At 45.3% G+C, this 27,959-nt stretch overlaps 2 protein-coding genes across 2 annotated transcripts in view; both read right to left on the reverse strand.

The window, feature by feature from the left end:
• LOC311100351 (putative nuclease HARBI1) overlaps positions 1 to 27,959 on the reverse strand; it is a 1,214,110-nt gene that overhangs the window by 344,477 nt on the left and 841,674 nt on the right. The window lies entirely within an intron of this gene.
• ccdc57 (coiled-coil domain containing 57) lies at positions 635 to 27,904 on the reverse strand. The gene is made up of 21 exons (XM_084141490.1): positions 27,834 to 27,904; positions 27,247 to 27,508; positions 26,947 to 27,078; positions 20,600 to 20,708; positions 16,442 to 16,543; positions 16,168 to 16,325; positions 15,995 to 16,069; positions 15,677 to 15,877; positions 14,785 to 14,943; positions 14,481 to 14,643; positions 14,209 to 14,319; positions 9,997 to 10,264; positions 9,222 to 9,425; positions 8,853 to 8,953; positions 8,468 to 8,668; positions 8,202 to 8,258; positions 5,727 to 5,997; positions 4,523 to 4,656; positions 4,241 to 4,381; positions 3,157 to 3,373; positions 635 to 1,528 (listed from the first exon to the last, which is right to left on the reverse strand). Exons 2-21 carry the CDS (start codon positions 27,504 to 27,506, stop codon positions 1,344 to 1,346), a joined length of 3,249 nt encoding a protein of 1,082 aa, XP_083997616.1. The 5' UTR covers positions 27,507 to 27,508; positions 27,834 to 27,904; the 3' UTR covers positions 635 to 1,343.

Here is a 27,959-nt window from a genome sequence, read left to right on the forward strand (position 1 = left end):
GTGTGCTTATTCATGTACGTTTTTATATAGTGTTAATGGGTATTTTACCCAAAGTCAGTCAGTAGGCATTTCTTCTGTAGGTTGAACTTGAGGAGCAACCACATCAACACACCTGAATAGGTTATTATGGCGAATGTAGTCAGCGCTGACAAACGTGTTAGTACACACCCAAATCGTGACAAGGTGTGCTCATATTTGTGATATTTTACAAACGTGAAAATGAACCAATCACATAGCAGGGGTGTGTGGGCATCTCCAATCAGCGTAGATGTGAGGGTGTTGCTAGGAGATAGGGTGATGTGATGACAGTGAGGGGAGGAGCTTGTTGCCAGGGCAGCAAGGATGGTGATGTAATCAGAAATGCTGCCTGACTGTTCGGGTTACTAGAGTTCAATGGTGAAGATGGCATTATGTCGAAAAACTGTACTACCTACTTTGTACTGTTCTGTCAGTATCTTGGACTGTACTTATTTACTAACCTAACTACTAATCATGATAACCTGTAGAAAACATGTGGAAATATGTACATAATGTGTTAACATTCATATTTCATAAGATCCCTTTTCTAGTCAAATTTGTATACATTCTGGTTTGGTGTAACACTTTTTCAATAAAGGAAACATTTTTAAAAATGTAAAAATTGAATTAATGTTTTATTGGAAAAATCACTACTTCATGATTTGTTATAAAATCAACACAGATATCAACACCTGTTCAGGACCAGTACAACAAGAGCACAAAACAGTTGATTAGTCATGATGGGAGAAAAACATGAGCAGGTACAAAATAGTGCTTTTCAGTGTGGTCCTCTGTAGCTCAGCTGGTAGAGCACGGCGCTTGTAACGCCAAGGTAGTGGGTTCGATCCCCGGGACCACCCATACACAAAAAATAAATAAAAATGTATGCACGCATGACTGTAAGTCGCTTTGGATAAAAGCGTCTGCTAAATGGCATATTAAAAGTACAGTATACACTTCAATGAATCCTCTCCTTCCTGAGGTGTAAGGCCACGTGGTTCCTCCTGGCCTGAGCAGATAGTAACTGTATCTACCTAATATGGGTGCCAGACTGGTTCTGCTGTCAGCACCACTCCCCTGGTGGCCTTGCTAGAGCAGAACCAGCCTGGCACCACCCACGCAATATCTATTACCTTCTGCACCAGCCTCTGATTTTATAGTAGCACTCTAGTTTACAGTACAGAAATGACTAGGTATTTACTTGTCATTTCTACCTACTAAGTATGTTGGTTTTGTTAAATCAAGCACCACAAGGAAACATTTGGTACCAGGTACCAACAGTTACCATTTGTGTTGAATTCTGTTAGCCTACCAGAAAGTCTCCATCAGTCTTTGATATTGTAGTTCCTGATCTTGCCCCCCCTTGCACTAGTCTTGGTCTTCCTGGCGGTGGCAGACGGCCTGGCTGGTTTCTTCCTCTCCAGGACAGGTGCTCTGCACCCCTTCACCCCCCTCGCCTGGCCCCCAGGGCTGGGCTCACTCAGCTCACACCTGGTCAGCTCACCATCACCTGGGTGCAGATGTGTAGAAATTCAATTCCAGCCTTGTAAAGGTTGTTACATGGGCAGAATGAGACAGTGAGTGAGACAGTGTGTTGCAGTACAGTGCCGGTCTCCTTCAGTTCCAAACAGTCAGTGAATGAGGGCTCATTCCCACAGAGAAACACAGACACACTCAGACTCAGTGCTGCCTGGTCAAGCAGTCCAAGGCCATTATTTCCAACCTGAGACGCCTTTCAAAATGTCAGCTATGAAAAGCCTGCTGGCTGTAAAATCCAACCCCCTGCAAGGTATTTGAGGTTGAACACAATGTACCGGGCAGCACTGAAAGCATCTGCGAGGATGAGGCCTAAGGGACTGCCACCGAAAGTGTCTGCAGTGCAGAGAGCCTGCATGGCTGGGTAGAGACAGAGCTCACATTGTGCCTTTCTGAATCTCTCTCCACAGCACAGAGAGGCAGAGGCTTTTTGCACCAACATCTCCATTATCTATACTACTGTACAACACCATGATTACCAATCTCCTCTCCTGACAGAGTACTAAATACTAAGTAAAGTAAGTGTTCGTAACAATCTCATTCAACTCGCACACCTTTATGAACGTTGCTTATCTATACCAATGCGTCTAAAGATTGCTTTCCTCTTCATCGTTTACCCAGCAATTATGATATTGGTATCTACCACAACCCTCTTTGTTGAAGTCTCTGGTGGTATACACGTGTTGCATGCCTCCCCAGCCCCATTCTCCTGACACGTGATTGCCTTATGTGGGTGTTCTTCTCAACGTTTACTCAGCATAATGTGGAAACACTTGGCAGTCTACTGCTGGGCCAACTGTGAGGCAATGCCTCTGTTCTAAATCTAATCTGAAAGATGGACACACTGTGTTGGATGACCTTCACTACCATCTGTGACCTGTTGCAGTGGTTGCTGCTGAGGCAAGACATATATGAACACACAGCAATAGAGCCAGGCTATCAGTCAGCACTTCTTCTAGCAGGCGGTGGCTGTGTGTGCCAGCCTGGCCTGGCCAGTGCACTGGGCTCTGCAAACAACACCGGTGTCAACAGAGCCAGACCTAACCCATGAGTGGCTCCACTGTCCACTGATTGAGAAACTGTTCCCAGTGCAGAACAGAGTCCCTGGTCAGAGCCTTCACCCCGTCACCACTGTGATCTGGCCCCAGACACAAGTGTGCATCCCAAATGGCACCCTATTCCCCATGTAGTGCACTAATTTTGTCCAGGGCCCATAGGGCTCTGGTCAAAAGTAGTGCATTAGGGAAAAGGGTGCTATTTGGGACAGATACAAGGCCACCAATTGGGCAAACTCCCTCCTCTGTGGCCAGACTGCAACTCTGTCTTTACTTAAACCTCAGCTATGTGAAATGATAAACACTATTATCATCATCTCATACAAATAGTGACTTGGCAGTTGTCGCTAACCTTGGTGTGTGTGTCATGAAAGAGTGATGCTGGACTTCCTGTACCAGATACTCTGCTATGTGCTAAATGGCCAATAGAATGCAGACACACAAGTTGGTTTATAATGGTGTGACTCACAGAGGAGAGTGAGAGAGAGAGCACTGACAAGTAATTAGACAAATACCTTCACCTCACTGTCTCCAGGTAAACTCTCACCTCTCTCAGAGCAGCTCTCCCAGGGTGTGAGTATGGAGGGGCTGAGGCCTCTGTCCAGTATCTGCCACACCTCCCTTAGTGAACCCTCGGTAGCCACCGATGACAGCAGTAGAGGACCTGACGGGCTGGAAGCGGTTCGTGACCCGAGATCCAGCCGCAGGGAGCTCAGGGATTGGCTGAGAGGAGGAGGAGGGGTGTTCTCTTTAGTCCTAGGACGCTGAGGAAGAGGAGAGAGAGATAGAAGAAGTGAAGACATGGTCTTTGTTTTACTTAACATCTTACTCAGGTGTTAATTTTTATTTTACATTTATTTAACTAGGCAAGTCAGTTAAGAACAAATTCTTATTTACAATGACGGCCTACACCGGCCAAACCCGGACGACACTGGGCCAATTGTGCGCCGCCCTATGGGACTCCCAATCACGGCCGGTTGTGATACAGCCTGGAATCGAACCAGGGAGTCTGTAGTGACACCTCAAGCACTGAGATGCATGCAGTGCCTTAGACCACTGCGCCACTCGGGAGCCCATAATATTAATTTTGCACAGAATTCTAAAGCTGAGTATCATTTCAGTGACATTTATCTCTGTTGCTATAGTTAATGCTGCAATATGTAACTTTTTGGGGATCGGACCAAATTCACATAGAAATGTATGTTATAGATCTGTCATTCTCATTAAAAGCAAGTCTAAGAAGCGGCAGATCTGTTCTATGTGCGCTATTTGTATGCTCCCCGTTCTTAAGTTGAGTTTTTGCGTCTTTTACTTTCGTTTTGTACACCAGCTTCAAACAGCTGAAAATACAATATTTTTGGTTATGGAAAATATATTTTACAGCGGTTTAGATGGTACAATGATTCTCTACACTATACTTGCTTGTTTAGTAACATAAACTGAAATTAGGCTAAGTATTATAATTTTAGTAACCAGGAAATGGCATAGCCATTTCTGCATCTTTAATAAGCCTTTATGGCCAGACCTCAACTCTATATATTGATCAAATGAGTTGAGAAGCCAAGCTCTTGCAGCATTGGTCCTCAGGTCAAGTGGTATCAGACAGTGTCGACAGACATTACTGTTGTTACCTCATGTCTGGCTGTGTCCTTGTGCCCATGGCCCCAGGGGTTGGTGACCCTTTCTCTGTCTCCATTCTTGCTCTCTGAGAGGAGAGGCCTCACCATGATAGGAGCCCCCTTCCTCTGCTCTCTCTGGGCATACTGCAGCTCCTGAAGAGAATCATGGTTTACTCTGGTGCTCCCTCTGATGGTCACACAGAGTACTGCTCTACATTGCAGTCCTAACCTGAGATACGACAATGTAGCTTTCACACTGCTGTCTCATTGACATCAAGGGGTAAGGGGTCAGACCTGTGTGGTGAGCTGGTACTGCAGTTGTTCTAGGGCAGAAAGTCGACCCTGCTGGTGCTGGGTGTCTCTGGATGGGTCTCTCTCTGGCTCCATAGACACTGGGGCTAGAGAGGTTTTGGAAGCAGACTGGAGAACTGAGAGAGAGAGAGAGAGAGAGAGAGAGAGAGAGAACAAGAGAAAGCGTTATAAGTGTGAGAAAATAGCACGGAGAGAAGTGTACATACGTATGTGTGTGTCAGTGGAGGCTACTGTGGGGAGTACAGCTCATAATAATGGCTGGAATGGAGTGAATGGAATGGTATCAAACACATTATTATGAGCCGTCCTCCCCTCAGCAGCTTCCATTGGTGTGTGTGTGTGTGTGTGTGTGTGTGTGTGTGAGAGAGAGCAGAGGCATCCAGGGTGTTTGTGTTTTTCCTCCGGCCCCTGGGGCTGCGTTTGATCTCTGCTGAATCCCCCATAATCCTGTGGGGCAGCAGGGATCAGGGAGAACGGCGGGGTGGAAGAGCAACACGGCAGAGAATACTTCCTGTCCCTGTCAACATCACAACACAGCCGGACCACACCACCGGACCAATCACAGCACAGCTGTACTTCCTGTTTACACTTTCCCTGCAAAGCCAATTTGACTAATCGAATGAGTTTACATTATACTGTTATCATAACATGGCCAATCAAATGAGTGTACATTAGACTGTTATCATTGGCTAGTTAAAAATAGGTTAATAGTCTGTGGGATTAAGCTGTCATAATGCTGTATTGGTTATGTGATATCTGGTCTATATAGCCTAGCTGCCATTATGTAATATGATCGGCTTTAATATTGCAGATAGATTGTAGGTTCTAGAGTGTCGTTTTAATTGTTTGCATCATTTTTTTCTCTATACTTTTCCCCCCCTACCCTAACCATCCCTACCCTAATTGGAGTCTACCCTAATTGGAGTAAACTAAAGGGTTGTATCTTTTAATTCTCTGGTATGGTTAAGCAGTAGTGAATGACAATGCTGTCAGTATGTATAGTAGTGTCAGTCCACAGGAGGTTGGTGGCACCTTAATTGGGGAGGACGGGCTCGTGGTAATGGCTGGAGTGGAATTAGAGGAATGGTATCAAATACATCAAACATGGTTTCCATGTGTTTTATTCCATTCCGGCCATTACTATGAGCTGTCCTCCCCTCAGCAGCCTCCTGTGCGTCAGTCCTACCCTCCAATCCAGCGTCGGTCACTTGTGCCCGGAGCCTGTTGCCCATCTCAATCAGCTGCTGTTTGTCTCTGGTCAGACGGGCGATACAGTGCACTGCTTGCTTCAGTTTGGACTGAAGGAGATGGGCACTGAGAGGGGCATTGCGCTTACCCCCCTGTACCCCCCCACACCCTGGCCCGTACCCGCCTGCCCCACCAGGTCTCAGGCCCAGGGACAGCCGCTGTTGCCTCAAACACAGGTTTTCCTCCTGGAGCTGCCTCACCATCTCACTCTGGAGGGAGGGAGGGATAGGGAGAAAGATAAGTGTATATGGACTAGGGTTGTCATGATACCATTATCGCGATACTACAATACCTGATTTTCCATGGCAAAAAGAAAAACACGAAGCACACTAAACTCTTTAGTCCTTTTTAAACCTGCTTTATGTCAAATATTGTGTGCTATAGCTTGAAAAATAAACAAATGTGATTCTGGGTGACAACATAGGGCTGCTTGTTTCTAAAATTAATATGGACAGTGGACACAACAGACACAGCAAAACCATGGAACATAGACTCACTGACACTCTCTCCATCCAACACTCTGTGTTTATAATCATCCATGTCAGTGGTTCCCAAACGTTTTTGGCCCACGACCCCATTTTGATATCTGAAAATTCTCACGACCCCAACCATGTGAAAAAATGTATGTAATTAACAGCCAATGTTTACTTTTTTATTTGGGGCTATGGCAGTCAATTGAAAAACATTAACAGTATTTCTGATTGTTTTCTCAACTCACCATCACATAATTTTAAATGTGGAGCTATGACAGTCAACTGCAAATTAGTCTGACATAATGTATCTTATCTCAGCACCACTAATGAGAGGGGTGCGCTTGATGCATGTCACGTCAGAGATGCTCAAAGTCAGGGGGCGTGGTCGACAGTGCACACCTCATCTCTGCTGTCACATCCAACCTGGATCAATATTTGGTTTTAATGCAGACGAGAGCACTGAATCCAGCTTCACACAGATATGAGCTGGTGAAGGGTACCATGAGATTTATGGTGCTTTCAAGACAACTGGGAACTCTGAAAAATAAGAGGTCTGATCATGACGTCAGTGATCTTTAGGTTGTCAAGTCAGAGCTCTAGAAAGAGGCCCAAGTTACGAAGTTGGAATGCCGAGTTGGATGACCGTTCAAAACTATTTTTCCCAGTCGGAGCTCGTTTTATTCAGAGTTTCCAGTTGTCTTGAACGCACTGAAGTCGGAAGTCGGATATTTACTAGTTCCCAGCTCCGAGTTCCCAGTTGTTTTGAACGCGGCATTAATGCACAGAGGCAGACGGCAGGGTATTATTCCCTTTGAGTTAGGAACCAAAACTCCTCTGTAGTGACCCGTGAATGCATTTGATTTCACTTACCGGCATGTCAACTGAGCCAGGATCACAGTCAAACGGATTGGGAAGTAGGTCCCAAAGTGCTCTTCCAAGCATTGGAGGTAAGCAGTCATCACTCGTGTGGGACTCTTACTGATGCTGTTTTCTGTTAGGAAAATGCACAGCCGAGGGAAGGGAGCATCATACAATGCGTCCATATGGCAGAGTGAGACACATTCATAACTAGAGTGCAGAGGCCTGCCCGCCATCCCGCCATTGATGGAGCCCCATCTGTGCAAAAGCCCACCATTCGATCCTATGGAATCTGTTTTTCGTCAATATAGCCACGCAGCACACTGAACATCCCCCGTGCCCTTTCATGCTCGGGAATCGTGAGAAAAAAACAATATGTCCATGGGAATAGCATCCCCCGACATGTACACTACCAGTCAAAAGTTTGGACACACCTACTCATTCAAGGATTTTTCTTTATTTTTACATTGTAGAATAATAGTGAAGACATCAAAACTATGAAATAACACATATGAAATCATGTAGTAGGTGTGTCCAAACTTTTGACTGGTACTGTATAGTGATCAAAAGCCAATACATGGGTATCTCGGCCCTCACAGCTAATTTGGAGAGCATAAACTGGGGAGTTTGAGTCGTTCAGTCAGTTTCCTTATGATTGCGAGCAATAGCATAAATTATTTGTTTAACAGTGTTATCTGACAAAGGTATTGATGTGAGTTTCTGTGCCTCTGCCTCCCCACACATTGTTTTCACCATATGAATTGCGGCCGGTAATATCAAAGTCTCTGCAATAGTGTGTGCCATTCACTGTGGGAATGATTCAAGTGCAACAGTCAAGTGAGTCCTTTTCCCATGATCTAAGGGCTCTCTCTGGTTGAATTTTAACTTTTAGATTTGAATAATTTTCATTTAGATTTTTAAGGTTTTGAGATACAAAGATAATATTATAATACATTTAGTTATATATGTAAATTTTTTCTTCAGGAATTTGGAAAATTCTCCCGCGACCACATTTTCATATCACGACCCCTAGTTTGGGAACCACTGCTATATGTCTTGTCATTCATTCTGCTATGGTTTACCTCTTCACAGACGATGGGATCCCTTCTGCTGGCGATGTCCATCTTCAGTGCAGACACCTGGTCACAACAACAGTTTGTGTAATGGCAGTGTAAAGTCAGTTATTATAAGCTGACAATACCCTGACCTCAAATGTCATTGTTAAGAAAGTGTTTTGTGGGCTATCGGACAGAGGATTCCAGTAAAGTTGAACTAAAACAACAAAAACATTTTGTTGCCATTTACATGCATTGTCTTAGGTTTAAGGCAAGCTGTCACTCTGCCTTACCTGGTTGCCCAGGGCAACAGTTTCTAGGTTGTTGAGGATGCTTCCTTTCTGGTACTCCTCTTTCTCCCGCCTCACTTCCTCCAGCTCCATCTCCACGGCAACCAAACGCTGACGTAGTCCTGTCTCCTCAGACGACCAGCTCCTCTTCTGATTGGCCAGCTCCAGACGCAGCTCCTCCCCCTCCATCTGTTTGGCATGGCACTGTGTGTGGAGAGAGAGAGAGAGAGAGAGAGAGAGAGAGAGAGAGAGAGAAAGAAAGAGGAGGCTTGCGGGTGGACAATGACTACTAATACTGTTTTGAAATCCATAATTTGTTGCCTGAATACAACAGTGCCTAAAGTTTAAATTACAGAAGGGCTGGATTTGGGAAGGAGAGAGTCAGTACCTGTTGTGTGAGCGAGGCCAGGGCAGCCTCCAAGTGAGCCACCCTAACCTCCTGTTTCCTCAGAGCTGCAGTGTTGGCCACCTTCTCCACTCGCAGGCCACCTGCAGTAAACATTACATAGACAATGGCTATGAGTTTTATGTTGTTGTCGCTTTTTATATTTACAACACCAAGACAAATTCCTATCATCATTGTTGAATGGAAATAAAACTTATTTTGCTCATTTTAATTCTCAGCGTAGCAGTACACTGAAACACAAGTAACTACCATTCTCAGATCTCTGGTCAGAACTTTATCAAATGTGACAAGCGATACCATTATCTCTGTCCTAGTACCATTATATTGTATATTATTGAAATGTCCTCCTACCGATGGTCTCGTTGAGGGAGCGGATGTGGTTCTGGAGGTATGCGTTGTCGGGGGCGATGGGGACGAGTGTGGTTGCCGGGGTAACCGTGGCGGTGTTGAGGGGTCTGGTGGAGCCCTCTAGCTTGTCCTCTAAGTGCCTACACCTGGCCTTCAGTTCTGCTACCTCCTCTTCTAGAGCCTGGGTGTACTCTGGGGTACCTACCACTGATAAACACACACACACAGGTTACTCAGGCGTGTGTGACTGAGTCACGGTTATATTACTACCCTTCTCTATTTCCTAAAGGTTGAGGTTTATGCCTCCACAGCCAGTCCATTACTAGCTAGCTGTAACCATAAAAACTCATATTACACTTTATGTAGACATTAATACACTCCTTACAGGTCTGCACTGGGCTGTGTGACGGGTTAGTGTCTACACCTGTTGGCCTGGGCTTTGAGATAGTTGGGGGCCAGCAGGATGATGGGGGGTAGTGATGGTGATAGGGTGCTTTTTAAGGCTCTGGTAGGGTGCGGGTGTTACTTGTGGTGGGAGGTGAATGGATGGGGGGCTAGGGATGTATGGGGTTAGGGATGCACGCATGGTAGATTTGTTTGTGGTGCAGGTGGGGAGGGGTGTCGGTGTGAGCGAACACAGAGTAAGCAGTGAGACATGCTGGTGATGACACTTGTTGGCCTGGTGCTTTAGGGAGCTGTCAACAGGTTGGGGTTGAGGTGTGGGTGGATCCAGGACTGTCTGGGGCTTCTAGGGGTTGTGAGTAAATAGTGTTTATACCTGCCAGGCTTGGCTGTGCAGCGCTGTCAGTTGGCTTGGCTGAGCTCTGTGCTGGAGGCTGGGGTAGAGGTCCTTTAGGGATCTGGGTTGAGGTGTCAGGGGGTCCTGGAGGATGAGAAGGCTGGCTGAGATCCTCCATGTCCCTCCTCATCTGGGCTATGACAGCCCTCAGACTGCTGTTCTTCTGCTGCAGCCGATGGATCTCCTCAGACGGCAGCTCCCCTACAGAGACACCACCACCAGGTCTGTTGCTCTGCAGTGTAGATAGACAGACAGATAAATAAATACACGCACACACACAGAGGCATGAAAGCAAGCACGCACGCACATACACATGTGCACACAAACACTCATATACGCACATACACACGCACACAAAGAAATAAACACGCATGCATACACATTAATATCTGGCTGTGAGCAGTTTCAACCAATGACCACTAGATGGAGGTATGGTTCTGATTGTAGTTGATGGGTGATGGCGGGCAAACATTTTAATGTATATCAGTCTTATAATCTTGAAAACATACTTGAATGCACACACTATTAACTCAAAACCTGTGACCATGCAAAAGGGTGTTTTTGAAAAATATATATAACCAATACCTTCAAGTTAAAATGAATTATGAGACTAACCCTGGCCTACTGTATTGTATATTATGGTTGATGGTTCTAAGTATTCCTTCTAAAAGGGAAAGTTCCCTTAATAAAACACCAATATAAAGTACACCACTTTGACAGATGACACAACCGGTACGACCGAGTGAAAACCAATACTCAGATTCTGCTTATTAACAATTCAAAAGGGGGTAGCAACCTTTTCAGGAAGCCATAAACACCGGACCTTTGGCCCTGGGCCAATAGGGTGTCCCATTTCAGACCCTCTGTATACACAGCCAGTAGGAATAGGCTCTAACTATTGATCCAGAGTCAGATACTGTTCCATAATCTTGATGGTTAAGGCTAGGATAGAATATGAGTTAGGGATAGGATAGACTGATCCTAGATCTGTCGTTAGAGACAACTTCTACCAACTCTGGCTCCCTCCAAATCTCTGCAGAAACACACAACAAGCATTCGGCACAGTCTTCAGGCTATATGGGTACCAAAGACTTACGTAGTGACATTCTGTCAGTACTAAAATGCGCAGGTTGGCATTTATTGGGATGACTCATGTATTGGAGGCAGCTCTGCAGGGTAGTCACTCGCTGGCACAGCCACAAAGTCATACAATCTGATGTTAAACCTAACCCTAACCACACTGCTAAACTTATGCCTAACCCTAACCTTAAATAAATGTGTATGATATATATCCAAATTTGACTTTGCATCTGGCCCAGCTAGTGGAAATCGCTCAGCTCTGCCTCCAGGGCAAGATTCATCCCAATAAACGTCAACCTGCCTAAAATGCAGAGATGACAGTATCATTTCATGCACAGAAGTTGAGTTTAAATTAGTCTTCCGTGATAAAATTTGAAAATTTGATTTAGTCAAGGAGGCCTGAAATTAGATCGACTACTACAGCCACACATTTTCAACAAACAACAAACGATCAGTTTGACAAAAAGTCAACTTTGTCACAGTCTCCCCCTATATTCATGTATCTGCCGACACTACTGTACATTAGATGGGTCTCTTTTCCCTCCCCATTAAGTTGATAGACGTATGAGATCCTTGAAGGCTGGTATGTGAGGATGACATGGTCACGATGATGTCATTTACAGGGCGTATGGATGTCAGATTTATATAGTGTAGTAGCGTGGCTCACGGTAGCGGTTAGCTTCATAAACTCAGCAACATTCCTCTGTGGGCTCAATGGCTGGAATGGAATCAATGGAACAGAGTCAAACACGTTGTTTGCATGTGTTTGGTACCATTCAATTGATTCCATTCCAGCAATTACAAGGAGCCCGTCCTCCTATCGCTCCTCCCACCTGCCTCCACTGATGTGTACTTACACTGTAACTGTCTGCAAACTCAATGAAGTTTGTGAAAGGCCCTTTGAAAAGGCATTTGTCCCTCATATATCTAGGTCCCATAAGCTGACAAAGGATAGCCACTCTTGGGAACTAAATGAAAGTTCAAGCACGTTCAACACGTTTTGGCATTAAAGCCTTGCACAGGGTGCAGGGTAAGTGCTATAGAGCCAACAAAGACAGGTATGTTGGTCAGGCAGACAGTCAATATGAAAGGGCATCAGACCACTTGGGCTGTTCAAGGAAAGGGCACCTCCTAAAAAGGTCTGTGGTCGGGACCAGAGCCCCCCTATAGGAATGGAGGGTCATCATAAGGGTAGAGATAACACCCAAGTATGTGTGTGTGTGTGTGTGTGTGTGTGTGTGTGTGTGTGTGTGTGTGTGTGTGTGTGTGTGTGTGTGTGCGTGTGCGCGTGCGTGAGTGTTGTTGAGAGCAAGAGTTCATTTGATGGAATGGGAGAAGTCGCTTTAGATAAGAGAGGAATCTGGGCATTGAAGAAAGCCAAGTAACTCCAATGAAGAATGGGGTTGTGGGTTCGATTCCCACGGGGGGCCAGTATGAAAATGTATGCACTCACTAACTGTAAGTCGCTCTGGATAAGAGCGTCTGCTAAATGACTAAAATGTAAATGAAAACAGAACAGTAGAACCTTTAAATAAAGGAATAATAAACTATTGAATGGAGAACAGTAAAAGTATTGACTGATAGAATACAGAAAAGAATGAATGAAAGAAATCAGTGAAACTATGTTTTCTGAGGTCAAAAGCAAGGTACTATTTCTGGAGTACACCTTGAAAAAGGGCCCCTTTGAAGAAGAGGAAGAGTAGGACAAGATAAGGGTTAAGAGGGTCCAGTATCATATTAAGTTCAGACCAAGAAGCTCAGTAACACCAGGCCAGGAGTCAGGAGGAGGAAGAGGAGGGTATAAACCAGATAAGTCGTATAACTTTGGCAATTAATCTAATGGATAGAGTCCAGTGTCAACAGCCACATGCTTTAGTAATAGAGGTGGTGTTAACAGGAGCCGAGGGCCGTTTAAAGACTACCACTCCTGGCCTGGTAACAGCTTATTTTCTCTGCCTCTATTTCTCTGTGTCTGTCTCCCATAGTCTATCACTCTCCCCCCCACTTCCTGCACAGTCTGCCACACTGCCCTTATGGTCAGTGATTTGGCTGTTGTCTGTTAGCTCGGTCAGAATGTGAAAGAGTTAGGGTGGCTGTAATCTGTTGTTGTGGCATAAGGTCAGTCAGAATGTGTGAGAGAGAGAGTGCAGCCGTTCTGTCAGAAGGCTTTAAGGTCAAAATAACTTTAAATGTTTAAGATTAACAGCCAGCCTGGAGACAGGGATGAGGGGATACCATATCGGTCATGCCCTGGCCCCCCAAAAATCCATCTCTCACACCCAAACCCCCCTCCTCCTCCCCATGCTTCCGCCTATCGCCCTACTCCCTTTCTCTCACAATCCAGGACACATGTGGGGCTCCTGCTGTTCTTCAGAATAACTGTGGTAACATCACTCAAGGGCTAGGGTTTCTGGGGTAAAGTCAGTTCCTTCCCCTTCTTACCCTCCCCCCTCTCTCACACTCTAGTCCCCCACTGTACTCTAACTCCCACTAAAAATGGGACTCAAGTGTCATACAAGTGTAGGACTTCTGCTGCTTTTTAGAATAGCTGTTGTAACAACACTGGTTTCTGGGGTGAAGGGGTTAGTAATTCTGAACATCTCTTTTACACACAGAAACAGATACACAGTAGGACATCTAGGTATTATTGTCCCTTGACATCTCTCTCTCTCTCTCTCTCTCTCTCTCTCTCTCTCTCTCTCTCTCTCTCTCTCTCTCTCTCTCTCTCTCTCTCTCTCTCTCTCTCTCTCTCTCTCTCTCTCTCTCTCTCTCTCTCTCTCTCTCTCTCTCTCTCTCTCTCTCTCTCTCTCTCTCTCTCTCTCTCTCTCTCTCTCTCTCTCTCTCTCTCTCTCTCTCTCTCTCTCTCTCTCTCTCTCTCTCTCTCTCTCTCTCTCTCTCTCTCTCTCTCTCTCTCTCTCTCTCTCTCTCTCTCTCTCTCTCTCTCTCTCTCTCTCTCTCTCTCTCTCTCTCTCTCTCTCTCTCTCTCTCTCTCTCTCATAACAGAGATAACTCTCTGTAACCCATCACTCTTACCTTTAACTCTGTGGCAAGTAGTTAAAGCTCCAACATAATGGACGACATCCCTCCCCTGTGTTTTAGTTGGTCTCTCACCTGTTCTCTGATTGGCTGACCCAGGGCCTGGTCTCTCTCCATGGTAACCGTGTGCAGTAGTACCACCATGTCCTGTAGTTCTCTCTCCTTCTCTCTCAGCTCTGCACTAGCCTGAGGCAACAGGAAGTACAGAATCACAATGACTGATGATGAGGAGAGGCCTCTACCGATCCTGACCATATATTTCCACCTCAACTTGTACTGGTATATGGGTTCACTTTTATTACATACCTGTATATGAGTACACCTGTATGAGGAATGGAGAGTCTCACCTGGTCTCTGGCCTGTGTCAGGCCCTGTATTAACTCTTCACTGTGCAGGTAGTGTTCAGCCTTGTTGTCTTCGCAGCGTCTCTGCCACTCCAGCTCCACCTGGATTCTCCTCTGCTCCAGAGCCTTCTCTCGCTCCACACCCACAAACAGCTGCTGCTTGTACCTGGGATACACACGCACGCACACAAGCAAGCACGCTCGCACACACACGTATACACACACACACACAGTGTTAACACCTGAGACATACACACACATCCAAATAACCCTTTTACCTGCAAAAAAGACACACACACACACCAACCTTTCCGTCTCCCCCCTGCTCCGATCAAGTTCGGTCCGTAATTTGCTTTCTCTCTCCTGCAGGGCCAGCAGCTCTGTGTCCTTAAAAACAGTCTCCTTAGAGACCTGAGTGATGTACGTGTCCCAGCCACTACGAGTCGTCTCCAGCTCCATACAAAGCCTTCACAACACAATAACACACAGGTTGAAGTTGTTGTACCGAAACAACACTAAAATGTTCACCTCCTTTTATTAAGAGTACCTTTAACATCCTGGAGGTGAGCCCTGAATCTGTGTTACAAAATGGTACCTGTGTTTTCCCCCTGTACACATTTGGATCTTAATTTGAGCTAGTTTGCTACAGCAGGGAAATAATCCTGCAGCAACAGGAAAGGTTAATTATTATGTGGATTATAATTAATGTACATTTTTGTAGGGGTTGATTTCAAAGTGGAAATTACATACGTCAGAAGCCTTTTTAAACCTGAAATACACTACAAGTTTAGAATTTCCTGCATTGCAGGAAAGTTATCCTGCAACAGCGTGATCAAATTAAGATCCTACACCTGTATATTTTCACTGTAGAGACATTTATGAACAAAGTGTGATGATGTGATATGATTGCTAAATGTTCTGTGTGTGTTTCATCCCCTTAAGAGAGCGCCTCGGAGGCTCTTTCCTTTCACACATTGTTACATAATCACTGCTTCCTGCCAGACACCTTCAGAATAATGTACGCCCACATACTGTCTCACTCACTCCCTATCACTCACTGAGCATGTTCAAACACTGATCATCCAGGGCTTTGGACCAGAGACACACACTTAAATAAAGCACATACACTCACAAAACACAGACACAGTTAATGCAGAATGTGCACGCACAAACAAACACACACACACACAGTGTTTCACCTGTCTATCTGTTGATCTCTCTCTCGCAGTGTGTCCTCGTTGTCTCTCTGGGTCCTGTGTGTGTGTGTTACCATGGCGTCCAGTTTTGCCTGTAGTTGACCGGTATGTGTCTCCGCCTGTCGTAGCTGTTCTCTGTGAGCGTCCCTTAACGCATCCAACTGAGCCTCTCTCTCACGCACTCCCCGGTCCAACTGCTCATGCCTACAGATGTGAACATTAAAAGACTCACCATTAGACTACCATTAGTCTAGGACTACTGCTGATATGCTGGTCGTTTGTCTTTGCGGTCCTATGTTGCGTTTGTATAGTAGGACTCACTTCTTGTTGTAGACTTCCTCCTCTCTCTTCCTCTTGGTCTGTAGAGCTTTTAATTTGTCCACTAGCTCCTTTATCCTGAGAAATGACAATCACATTTTATCTAACACATGGGAAATGATGGGAAATAAGGTTGTCATGAATAATTCTAAGTCAACGTGGTAGGACACACACACCTTGCGTCCTTGACGGCAGTGATGTCCTTTATCTCCCAGTGACTGTGCTGTAGCTGTGTGTGTGTGTGCTGACAGAGATCCTCGGAGGCCTTCAGGGCCTCCACAGCCTGAGCCTGGGCCTGGGAGTGGACCTCTGTTTCCTTAGAGAGCAGCTTCACCTGGAGAGAGGCACACACACACACACACACCAAGTATCAGCACGTATCATCCTATCTTACTCAGCAATTTTACCTGGGAGTAGGTAAACACACACACACACACACCTGCTCCTTACCCTGAGTTCGTGAGACAAGACCACGGCTCTCATCTCATCCATCCTCAGGTTGAACTCATGCTCTCTCTGCCTCATCTCATTATCAAAGTCTGTCATCATCTCCTGAACATGTGAGGGATAGAGAGGATGAGAATTCCTGATGAAGCTTCCAAACATCCCAGACAGACATCGCTGAAAGGTATATTTCCAGCTGACCTATTCCAGACGCCATAGACAGAGACAAAACTAGCAGACAAGCCAGCCTCATTCATCACAGCAGGTGTTAGCACCTTCTCTCCTTACCTCACAGATGTGGGTGGGGGTAATCACACACAAACACACAAATTCGCACACACACACAGTCAGACTAACACACACACACAGTGCTGCTCAAAGGGGGGTATTCTCTCTAGAGATCGAGTGACACAGCAAAGAGCCTGGACAACAGCCAGCAACAAAACACCCTGCTTGCCACAGAGTTTAGACTGAAATACCACACTCACACAAGTACTCTCAAAAACACACACAGAGGTTTGGCAGGCAGTTGGTATAGTATTTTATAAGGATCCCCATTAGATGCCAAGGCAGCAGATACTCTTCCTGGGGTCCAAACAGATAAAACATTACATCAAACAAAACATTGTGCATTACACAAAGTTACATTGCTCCATTATTACATAATAATAAATGTGTGTGTGTCTCTTCACAGTCCACGTTGTTCTGTGAGGTGTCGTTTATCTTTTTTTTTTTTTACTGCTAGCTTGAGTTATCTGAGGTGGAAGAGTTCCATGTAGTCATGGCTCTATATAGTACTGTGCGTTTCCTAGCCTCTGTTCTGGACTTAGGGACTGTGAAGAGACCTCTGGAGGCATGTCTTGTGGGGTATGTATGACTGTCTGAGCTGTGTGTTAACTGATTGAGCAGACAGTTCGGTACTTTTAACATGTCAATACCTATCACAAAGACCAGTAGTGATGCAGTCAATCGCTCCTCTACTTATGCATGTTGTTGAAATTAGCCCTCCTTGTACATTGCTCTGACGTTGCTCTGTTCTGAGCCAACTGTAATTTGCCTATGTCCTTCTTTGCAGCATTTGGCCACGTCAGCTTACAATCTAGGGTTACACCAAGCAGTTTCGTTTCGTCAACTTGGTCAATCGCCACATTATTCATTACTATATTTAGATGAGGTTTAGGGTTTAACTAATGATTTGTCCCAAATACAATGCTTTTTTATATATTTAGTTCTAGCTTGTTACTAGCAACCCATTCTAAAACTGACTACAGCCTTTTGTTAAGGGTTGCAGTGATTTCACTTCCTGTGGTAGCTGACGAGTATAATGTTGAGTCATCTGCATACATAGACACACACAGGCTTTATTCAATGCTAGTAGGTCAATAGGTTAAGGGTGAGCTAAAGGGTAGAGCTGCCGCTTTCAAGGAACGGGACTCTAACCCGGACGCTTATAAGAAATCCCGCTATGACCTCCGACGAACCATCAAACAGGCAAAGAGTCAATACAGGTCTAAGATTGAATCGTACTACACTGGCTCTGACGCTCGTCGGATGTGGCAGGGCTTGAAAACTATTACAGACTACAAAGGGAAGCACAGCCGCGAGCTACCCAGTGACACAAACCTACCAGACGAGCTAAACCACTTCTATGCTCGCTTCGAGGCAAGCAACACTGAAGCATGTATGAGAGCACCAGCTGTTCCGGATGACTATGTGATCACGCTCTCCGTAGCCGATGTGAGTAAGACTTTTAAGCAGGTCAACATTCACAAGGCCGCAGGGCCAGACGGATTACCAGGACGTGTACTCCGAGCATGTGCTGACCAACTGGCAAGTGTCTTCACTGACATTTTCAACATGTCCCTGACTGAGTCTGTAATACCAACATGTTTCAAGCAGACCACCATAGTCCCCGTGCCCAAGGACTCTAAGATAACCTGCCTAAATGACTACCGACCCGTAGCACTGACGTCTGTAGCCATGAAGTGCTTTGAAAGGCTGGTCATGGCTCACATCAACAGCATTATCCCAGAAACCCTAGACCCACTCCAATTTGCATACCGCCCCAACAGATCCACAGATGATGCAATCTCTATTGCACTCCACACTGCCCTTTCCCACCTGGACAAGAGGAACACCTACGTGAGAATGCTATTCATTGACTACAGCTCAGCATTCAACACCATAGTGCCCTTTAAGCTCATCATTAAGCTAAGGATCCTGGGACTAAACACCTCCCTCTGCAACTGGATCCTGGACTTCCTGACGGGCCGCCCCCAGGTGGTAAGGGTAGGTAACAACACATCTGCCACACTGATCCTCAACACGGGGGCCCCTCAGGGGTGCGTGCTCAGTCCCCTCCTGTACTCTCTGTTCACCCATGACTGCATGGCCAGGCACGACTCCAACACCATCATTAAGTTTGCCGACGACACAACAGTGGTAGGCCTGATCACCGACAACGATGAGAGAGCCTATAGGGAGGAGGTCAGAGATCTGGCCGTGTGGTGCCAGGACAACAACCTCTCCCTCAACGTGACCAAGACAAAGGAGATGATTGTGGACTACAGGGAAAAAAAGAGGACTGAGCACGCCCCCATTCTCATCGACGGGGCTGTAGTGGAACAGGTTGAGAGCTTCAAGTTCCTTGGTGTCCACATCACCAACGAACTATCATGGTCCAAACACACCAAGACAGTCGTGAAGAGGGCACGACAAAGCCTATTCCCCCTCAGGAGACTAAAAAGATTTGGCATGGGTCCTCAGATCCTCAAAAAATTATACAGCTGCACCATCGAGAGCATCCTGACTGGTTGCATCACCGCCTGGTATGGCAACTGCTTGGCCTCCGACCGCAAGGCACTACAGAGGGTAGTGCGTACGGCCCAGTACATCACTGGGGCAAAGCTTCCTGCCATCCAGGACCTCTATACCAGGCGGTGTCAGAGGAAGGCCCTCAAAATTGTCAAAGACTCCAGCCACCCTAGTCATAGACTGTTCTCTCTGCTACCGCACGGCAAGCGGTACCGGAGTGCCAAGTCTAGGTCCAAAAGACTTCTCAACAGCTTCTACCCCCAAACCATAAGACTCCTGAACAGCTAATCATGGCTACCCAGACTATTTGCACTGCCCCCCCACCCCATCCTTTTTACGCTGCTGCTACTCTGTTAAGTATTTATGCATAGTCACTTTAACTCTACCCACATGTACATATTACCTCAACTACCTCAACTAGCCGGTGCCCCCGCACATTGACTCTGCAACGGTACCCCCCTGTATATATAGCCTCCCTACTGTCACTTTATTTTACTTCTGCTCTTTTTTTTCTCAACACTTTTTTTGTTGTTGTTTTATTTTTTTTGTTTAAAATAAATGCACTGTTGGTTAAGGGCTGTAAGTAAGCATTTCACTGTAATGTCTGCACCTGTTGTATTCGGCGCATGTGACCAATAAAATTTGATTTGATTTGATTTAAATAGTAAAAAATGTAGAACAGTAGAGGGCCGAGTCAGCTGTCTTGTGGAACACCACACTCTACCTGGTTTATGTTAGAGAAGGTTCCATTAAAGAAAACACTGACTGTGTTCTATTAGATAGGTAGCTCTCAATCCACAATATGGCAGAGGATGCAAAGCCATAACACATGTTTTTTCAGCAACAGATTATGATCATTAATATCAAAAGCTGCGCTGAAGTCTAGCAATACAGCTCCCACACACAGCATTCACAAACACATGCTAACACTGCCTTGGCAGCCACTAATGCGGATCCGTAATAAATACAAATACACAATCTTATTATTATTATCATTTTCAGCCAATCATCAGTCATTTGTGTCATTGCGGTACATGTTGAGTGCCCTTCCCTATAAGCATGCTGAAAGTCTGTTGTTAATCTGTTTACAGTAAAATAACACTGTATCTGGTCAAACACCATTTTTCCCAAAAGTTTACTAAGGGCCGGTAGTAATTTACTATTTTAATTAGGGTAGATTAACTGCTTTTATGACTAGACTGTAATTGTAAAGATATCTCCCCTCTGGCTGATCTGGTTTAAATGTCTTGTCTGCATGTGGTTTCCACAGGGAAAGGTGACTCTTCTATTAAAATTAGAGAGCGGCCTACCACTGCACCCTCCCACTTCCCTTGCCATGTGGGTGTGTACCTGCTTCTGTAGAGCCAGCTCTCCCTCCACCTCCTGGACCCTGCGTTGGAGATCACGTCTCATCCCTTCATACTCCTCTCTCTGCTTCTGAAGGTCACCAGCCTGACCGCTGAGTCACAGAAAGATGACACACACACAGTCACACACCAGATCCTGAAGCCATCATGACATTGTCAAATACACACACACACACCGGATGCAAAAGCCATCATGGCATCAGAAAATAAACAGACACCAGTCACTGAAACCACCATGAGACTAGATTACCTCTCAAAGTTGAGAACACGGAGGAACCATGGTGCGAGCTTTAACATATTTCAGGCTAAGTGTTTAGTCAATCAGCAGACGCTCTTATCCAGAGCGACTTAAGAGTAGTGATTGCATACATTCTAATACTTATTTCGTACTGGTCCCCTGTGGGAATCGAACACACAACCCTGGAGTTGCAAGTGCCATGCTTTACCAACTGAGCTTAACTGGAACAGAGTATACAGCAGAGCCACATACTGTAGTGAAACAATAGTGAAAGCTTAATAATAATTAGACTAACATACAGCCTACAGTATAAACCTTGCCCTAAAGGCCATATACAGTGCCTTCAGAAAGCATTCACACCCATTTACTTTTTCCACATTTTGTTGTGTTACAGCCTGAATTTAAAATTGATTACAGCAGCTACTGTAGACACATGTTATGTAGAGGTACAGTTAGCTGTTGTAGACACATGTTATGTAGGGGTACAGTTAGCTGTTGTAGATACATGTTATGTAGGGTTACAGCAGCTACTGTAGATACATGTTATGTAGGGGTACAGTTAGCTGTTGTAGACACATGTTATGTAGGGGTACAGTTAGCTGTTGTAGATACATGTTATGTAGGGGTACAGTTAGCTGTTGTAGATACAGTGAGGGAAAAAAGTATTTGATCCCTTGCTGATTTTGTACGTTTGCCCACTGACAAAGAAATGATCAGTCTATAATTTTAATGGTAGGTTTATTTGAACAGTTAGAGACAGAATAACAACAACAAAATCCAGAAAAACACATGTCAAAAATGTTATCAATTGATTTGCATTTTAATGAGGGAAATAAGTATTTGACCCCCTCTCAATCAGAAAGATTTCAGGCTCCCAGGTGTCTTTTATACAGGTAACGAGCTGAGATTAGGAGCACACTCTTAAAGGGAGTGCTCCTAATCTCAGTTTGTTACCTGTATAAAAGACACCTGTCCACAGAAGCAATCAATCAATCCGATTCCAAACTCTCCACCATGGCCAAGACCAAAGAGCTCTCCAAGGATGTCAGGGACAAGATTGTAGACCTACACAAGGCTGGAATGGGCTACAAGACCATCGGCAAGCAGCTTGGTGAGAAGGTGACAACAGTTGGTGCGATTATTCGCAAATGGAAGAAACACGAAATAACTGTCAATCTCCCTCGGCCTGGGGCTCCATGCAAGATCTCACCTCGTGGAGTTGCAATGATCATGAGAACGGTGAGGAATCAGCACAGAACTACACGGGAGGATCTTGTCAATGATCTCAAAGCAGCTGGGACCATAGTCACCAAGAAAACAATTGGTAACACACTACGCCGTGAAGGACTGAAATCCTGCAGCGCCCGCAAGGTCCCCCTGCTCAAGAAAGCACATATACAGGCCCGTCTGAAGTTTGCCAATGAACATCTGAATGATTCCGAGGAGAACTGGGTGAAAGTGTTGTGGTCAGATGAGACCAAAATCGAGCTCTTTGGCATCAACTCAACTCGCTGTGTTTGGAGGAGGAGGAATGCTGCCTATGACCTCAAGAACACCATCCCCACCATCAAACATGGAGGTTGAAACATTTGGGGGTGTTTTTCTGCTAAGGGGACAGGACAACTTCACCACATCAAAGGGACGATGGACGGGGCCATGTACCGTCAAATCTTGGGTGAGAACCTCCTTCCCTCAGCCAGGGCATTGAAAATGGGTAGTGGATGGGTATTCCAGCATGACAATGACCCAAAACACACGGCCAAGGCAACAAAGGAGTGGCTCAAGAAGAAGCACATTAAGGTCCTGGATTGGCCTAGCCAGTCTCCAGACCTTAATCCCATAGAAAGTCTGTGGAGGGAGCTGAATGTTCGAGTTGCCAAACGTCAGGCTCGAAACCTTAATGACTTGGAGAAGATCTGCAAAGAGGAGTGGGACAAAATCCCTCCTGAGATGTGTGCAAACCTGGTGGCCAACTACAAGAAACATCTGACCTCTGTGATTGCCAACAACGGTTTTGCCACCAAGTGCTAAGTCATGTTTTGCAGAGGGGTCAAATACTTATTTCCCTCATTAAAATGCAAATCAATTGCTAACATTTTTGACATGCGTTTTTCTGGATTTTTTTGTTGTTATTCTGTCTCTCGCTGTTCAAATAAACCTACCATTAAAATTATAGACTGATCATGTCTTTGTCAGTGGGCAAACGTATAAAATCAGCAGGGGATCAAATACTTTTTTCACTCACTGTACATGTTATGTAGGGGTACAGTTAGCTGCTGTAGATACATGTTATGTAGGGGTACAGTTAGCTGCTGTAGATACATGTTATGTAGGGGTACAGTTAGCTGTTGTAGATACATGTTATGTAGGGGTACAGTTAGCTGTTGTAGATACATGTTATGTAGGGGTACAGTTAGCTGTTGTAGATACATGTTATGTAGGGGTACAGTTAGCTGTTGTAGATACATGTTATGTAGGGTTACAGCAGCTACTGTAGATACATGTTATGTAGGGGTACAGTTAGCTGTTGTAGATACATGTTATGTAGGGATACAGTTAGCTGTTGTAGATACATGTTATGTAGGAGTACAGTTAGCTGTTGTAGATACATGTTATGTAGGGTTACAGCAGCTACTGTAGATACATGTTATGTAGGGGTACAGTTAGCTGTTGTAGATACATGTTATGTAGGGGTACAGTTAGCTGTTGTAGATACATGTTATGTAGGGTTACAGCAGCTACTGTAGATACATGTTATGTAGGGGTACAGTTAGCTGTTGTAGATACATGTTATGTAGGGGTACAGTTAGCTGTTGTAGATACATGTTATGTAGGGGTACAGTTAGCTACTGTACTCAGTTGGTAGTATGAAAATGTATGCACTCACTAACTGTAAGTCGCTCTGGATAAGAGCGTCTACTAAATGACTAAAATGTAAAATGTAAATTAAATTGAGATTTTTGGTCTCTGGCTTACACACAACACCCCAAAATGTCAAAGTGGAATTATGTTTTTAATTACAAATGAAAAGCTGAAATGTCTTGAGTCCATAAGTATTCAACCCCTTTGTCCTCCTCCCAGAGTGCAAAGAACCTTGGCGTGACCCTGGACAACACCCTGTCGTTCTCTGCTAACATCAAAGCGGTGACCCGATCCTGCAGGTTCATGCTCTACAACATTCGCAGAGTACGACCCTACCTTACACAGAAAGTTGCACAGGTCTTAATCCAGGCACTTGTCATCTCCCGTCTGGATTACTGCAACTCGCTGTTGGCTGGGCTCCCTGCCTGTGCCATTAAACCCCTACAACTTATCCAGAACGCTGCAGCCCGTCTGGTGTTCAACCTTCCCAAGTTCTCTCATGTCACCCCGCTCCTCCGCACACTCCACTGGCTTCCAGTTGAGGCTCGCATCTACTACAAGACCATGGTGCTTGCCTTCGGAGCTGTGAGGGGAACGGCACCTCCTTACCTTCAGGCTCTGATCAGACCCTACACCCAAACGAGGGCACTACGTTCATCCACCTCTGGCCTGCTAGCCCCCCTACCTCTATAGAAGCACAGTTCCCGCTCAGCCCAGTCAAAGCTATTCGCTGCTCTGGCACCCCAATGGAGGAACAAGCTCCCCCACGACGCCAGGACAGTGGAGTCACTGACCACCTTCCGGAGACACTTGAAACCCTCTTTAAGGAATACCTGGAATAGTATAAAAGTAATCATTCTACCCACCCCTCCCCCACCCCCATAAACATAAATGTAAAAAAGTTGTTGTCCCACTGGCGATCATAAGTTGAATGCACCAATTTGTAAGTCGCTAAATAAGTTCAGGCTAAAAATGTACTTAACAAGTCACATAATAAGTTGCATGGACTCACTCTGTGTGCAATAATAGTGTTTAACATGATTTTTTCGAATGACTACCTCATCTCTGTACCCCACACATACAATTATCTGTAAGGTCCCTCAGTTGAACAGTGAATTTCAAACACAGATTCAACCACAAAGACCAGGGAGATTTTCCAATGCCTCGCAAAAAGGGCACCTATTGGCAGATTAAAGAAGAAAAAAAAGCAGACATTGAATGTCCCTTTGAGCATGTTGAAGTTTTTAATTACACTTTGGATGGTGTATCAATACACCCAGTCACTACAAAGATACAGGCGTCCTTCCTAACTCAGTTGCCAGAGAAGAAGGAAACCGCTCAGGGATTTCACTATGAGGCCAATGGTGACTTTAAAACAGTTACAGAGTTTAATGGCTGTAATAGGAGAAAACTGAGGATGGAGCAACAGCATTGTAGATACTCCATATTACTATCGTAATTGACAGAGTGAAAAGAAGGAAGCCTGTACAGAATACAAAATATTCCAGCCTCCCGAGTGGCGCAGTGGTCTATGGCGTCACTACAGACCAGGGTTCGATCCCAGGCTGTGTCGCAGCCGACCGGGAGACCCATGAGGCGGCGCACAATTGGCCCAGCGTCGACTGGGTTAGGGGAGGGTTTGGCCGGCCAGGATTTCCTTGTCCCATCGCCCTCTAGCGACTCCTTGTGGTGGGCCAGGCGCATGCACGCTGACTTCGGTCGCCAGTTGTACGTGTTTCCTCCGACACATTGGTGCGGCTGGCTTTTGAGCAGTGTGTCAAGAAGCAGTGCAGCTTGGCGGGGTCGTGTTTCGGAGGACGCATGGCTCTCGACCTTCGCCTCTCCTGAGTCCGTACGGGAGTTGCAGCGATGGGACAAGACTGTAACTACCAATTGGATGTCATGTATAAATATTCCAAAACATCCATCCTGTTTGCAATAAGGCACTAAAGTAAAACTTTGCAAAAAATTTAACTTTTTGTTCTGAATACAAAGTGTTATGTTTGGGGCAAATACAACACATCACTGAGTTCCACTCTTCATATTTTCAAGAATGGTGGTGGATGCATCATGTTATTGGTATGCTTGTCATCGGCAAGGAATAGGGAGTTTTTTTATGATAAAAAGAAACTGAATAGAGCCAAGCACAGGCAAAATCCTAGAGGAAAACCTGGTCCACTCGGCATTCCAACAGAGACTGGGAGACAAATTCACCTTTCAGCACAACAATAATCTAAAACACATGGCCAAATATACCAAGACGACATTGAATGTTCCTTAGTGACCTAGTTACAGTTTTGACTTAAATCTGCTTGAAAATCTATGTCAAGACTTGAAAATGGCTGTCTAGCAATGATCAACAACCAACTTGACAGAGCTTAAAGAATAATGTGCAAATATTGTACAATCCAGGTGTGCAAAGCTCTTATAATAATAATATAATAATAATAATAAGCCATTTAGCAGACGCTTTTATCCAAAGCGACTTACAGTCATGCGTGCATACATTTTTGTGTATGGGTGGTCCCGGGGATCGAACCCACTACCTTGGCGTTACAAGCGCCGTGCTCTACCAGCTGAGCTACAGAGGACCACAGGACCCTTATAGACTTACCCAGCAAGACTCACAGCTGTAATCACTCCCAAAGGTGATTCTAACATGTATTGACTCAGGGTTGTGAATACTTATGTAAATTAGATATTTTTCTAAAAACATGTTTCACTTTGTCATTATGGGGTATTATGTCTAGATGGGTGAGAAAAACATCACTTTAATCCAATTTGAATTCAGGCTGTAACACAACAAAATGTGGAATAAGTCAAGGGGTATGAATACTTTCTGAAGGCACTGTAAATCCGCATGCGAGTTCCCTACTGGGTCCTCCTGTCTAAATATAACCCATACAGATGGGCCTGGTGAGTCACATTGGGGTTAAATGTGGCGCTGGGGCATCATGTAATGAGTACAACAATCTAGGGTAATCATCAGCCTTAACAGACATCTTTGTTTGAGACCAGAGGCCGGCATTCTTCTCTCAGCATGTTCATTAGACTGTCCTCTAACTACAGTCAGTCAGTGACAATTACTGGGAAACAATGAGGAGGGAAAAGAAGCCCCCCCCAAGAGCTTTGTTAGTGTGAGTATTTTGAATTTGAATAAAATTGCACTGAATTAGGGCAACCATCCCACCTGCACCCCACTCCACTGCCCTTAACCCCACCCCACTCACCTCTGGAGCCTCTCCAGCTGCAGCCTGTGTTCGGCAGCTCTCTGCTGGCTGCGTCTCACCTCCCTTGCCTCGCTCTCCCTCTCCTCCTGCAGCTTGGCTATCTGGATGCGTAACTGACTCAATTCCTCCTGCCTTCAATAAGGAAAGTCACATGTTAAAGCTAGAATAGTCCTCTCAGTGACAATAGTCAATGTATTCCAGGGAGTCATGGGATACATAACAAATAATACATTACTCTCTCTCGCTCTCACACACAATGTAAAACGGGCTTTATAAAATACGTTTGATTGAATGATTGACCTGGCAGTCTCTGTGGCCTGTGCGCGGGCAGCCATGGCGTCATATCTCTCCAGCTCTCTGTCTCTCTCCTCCAGCACGGCCAGGTTAAAGCGGAAGTCCTCCCTGAGCTGCTGGAAGCGTTGCCTGAGGAGAGAGAGATGTTCCTGGGCATCACGGAGGGACTTCTCCTGCTGCTGAACCCGTAGGGTCTGGAGCTCCTTCCACTCTTTCTCCTTACTGGCTAACTGGGCGTCCAGGTCTGCTCCATCATTAGCCTGCATGGCTAGAGAACACATACACATCAAAGTCTAGAGGTCAATGCACCACTGCAACATGAAAACACATTAACGTTACATGACACATCTCTCTCTCACACACACACACAAAGAGAGACAGACAGATAGTTACACATTTCCGAGAGATGAAAGCTGCCAGCAGCAAGCAGACGTTGCTAGCTAGGTAACGTTAGCTTGTAGCTGACGTTAGCTAACGTTACATTACCGTTAGAATGGCTAATCTAGCAGCTGGTTTGCTAACGTACCTCGACAGCATGCAACTAACTAATGTCGCTCTTAGACTAAAGAGTTGTTTAGCTATAGATGTATTACCGTTTGCGTTCAACACTTTGTTTAAACGCTAACTTGAGTTCTCCCGCTTTCTTCTGTGGGTTGGCATGTTTCTATGGAAACCCCAGCGTTATCAGTCTGTGTAATTCGTCCGTGTAGAAAATGTGT

The sequence above is a fragment of the Coregonus lavaretus genome (genome assembly GCF_964263955.1).
Source record: "Coregonus lavaretus genome assembly, chromosome: 25".
Taxonomy (NCBI): domain Eukaryota; kingdom Metazoa; phylum Chordata; class Actinopteri; order Salmoniformes; family Salmonidae; genus Coregonus; species Coregonus lavaretus.

Excerpts from the sequence above, each read along its gene's own strand:
- ccdc57 (XM_084141490.1), bottom strand. The coding sequence starts at position 27,506 with ATGCAGGCTAATGATGGAGCAGACCTGGACGCCCAGTTAGCCAGTAAG. Across the intron at positions 14,320-14,480 it reads TGACACAGGCCAGAGACCAG|GCTAGTGCAGAGCTGAGAGA; the intron begins GTGAGACTCTCC and ends CTGTTGCCTCAG. Across the intron at positions 9,426-9,996 it reads TGCACAGCCAAGCCTGGCAG|TGGTAGGTACCCCAGAGTAC; the intron begins GTATAAACACTA and ends TGTGTTTATCAG.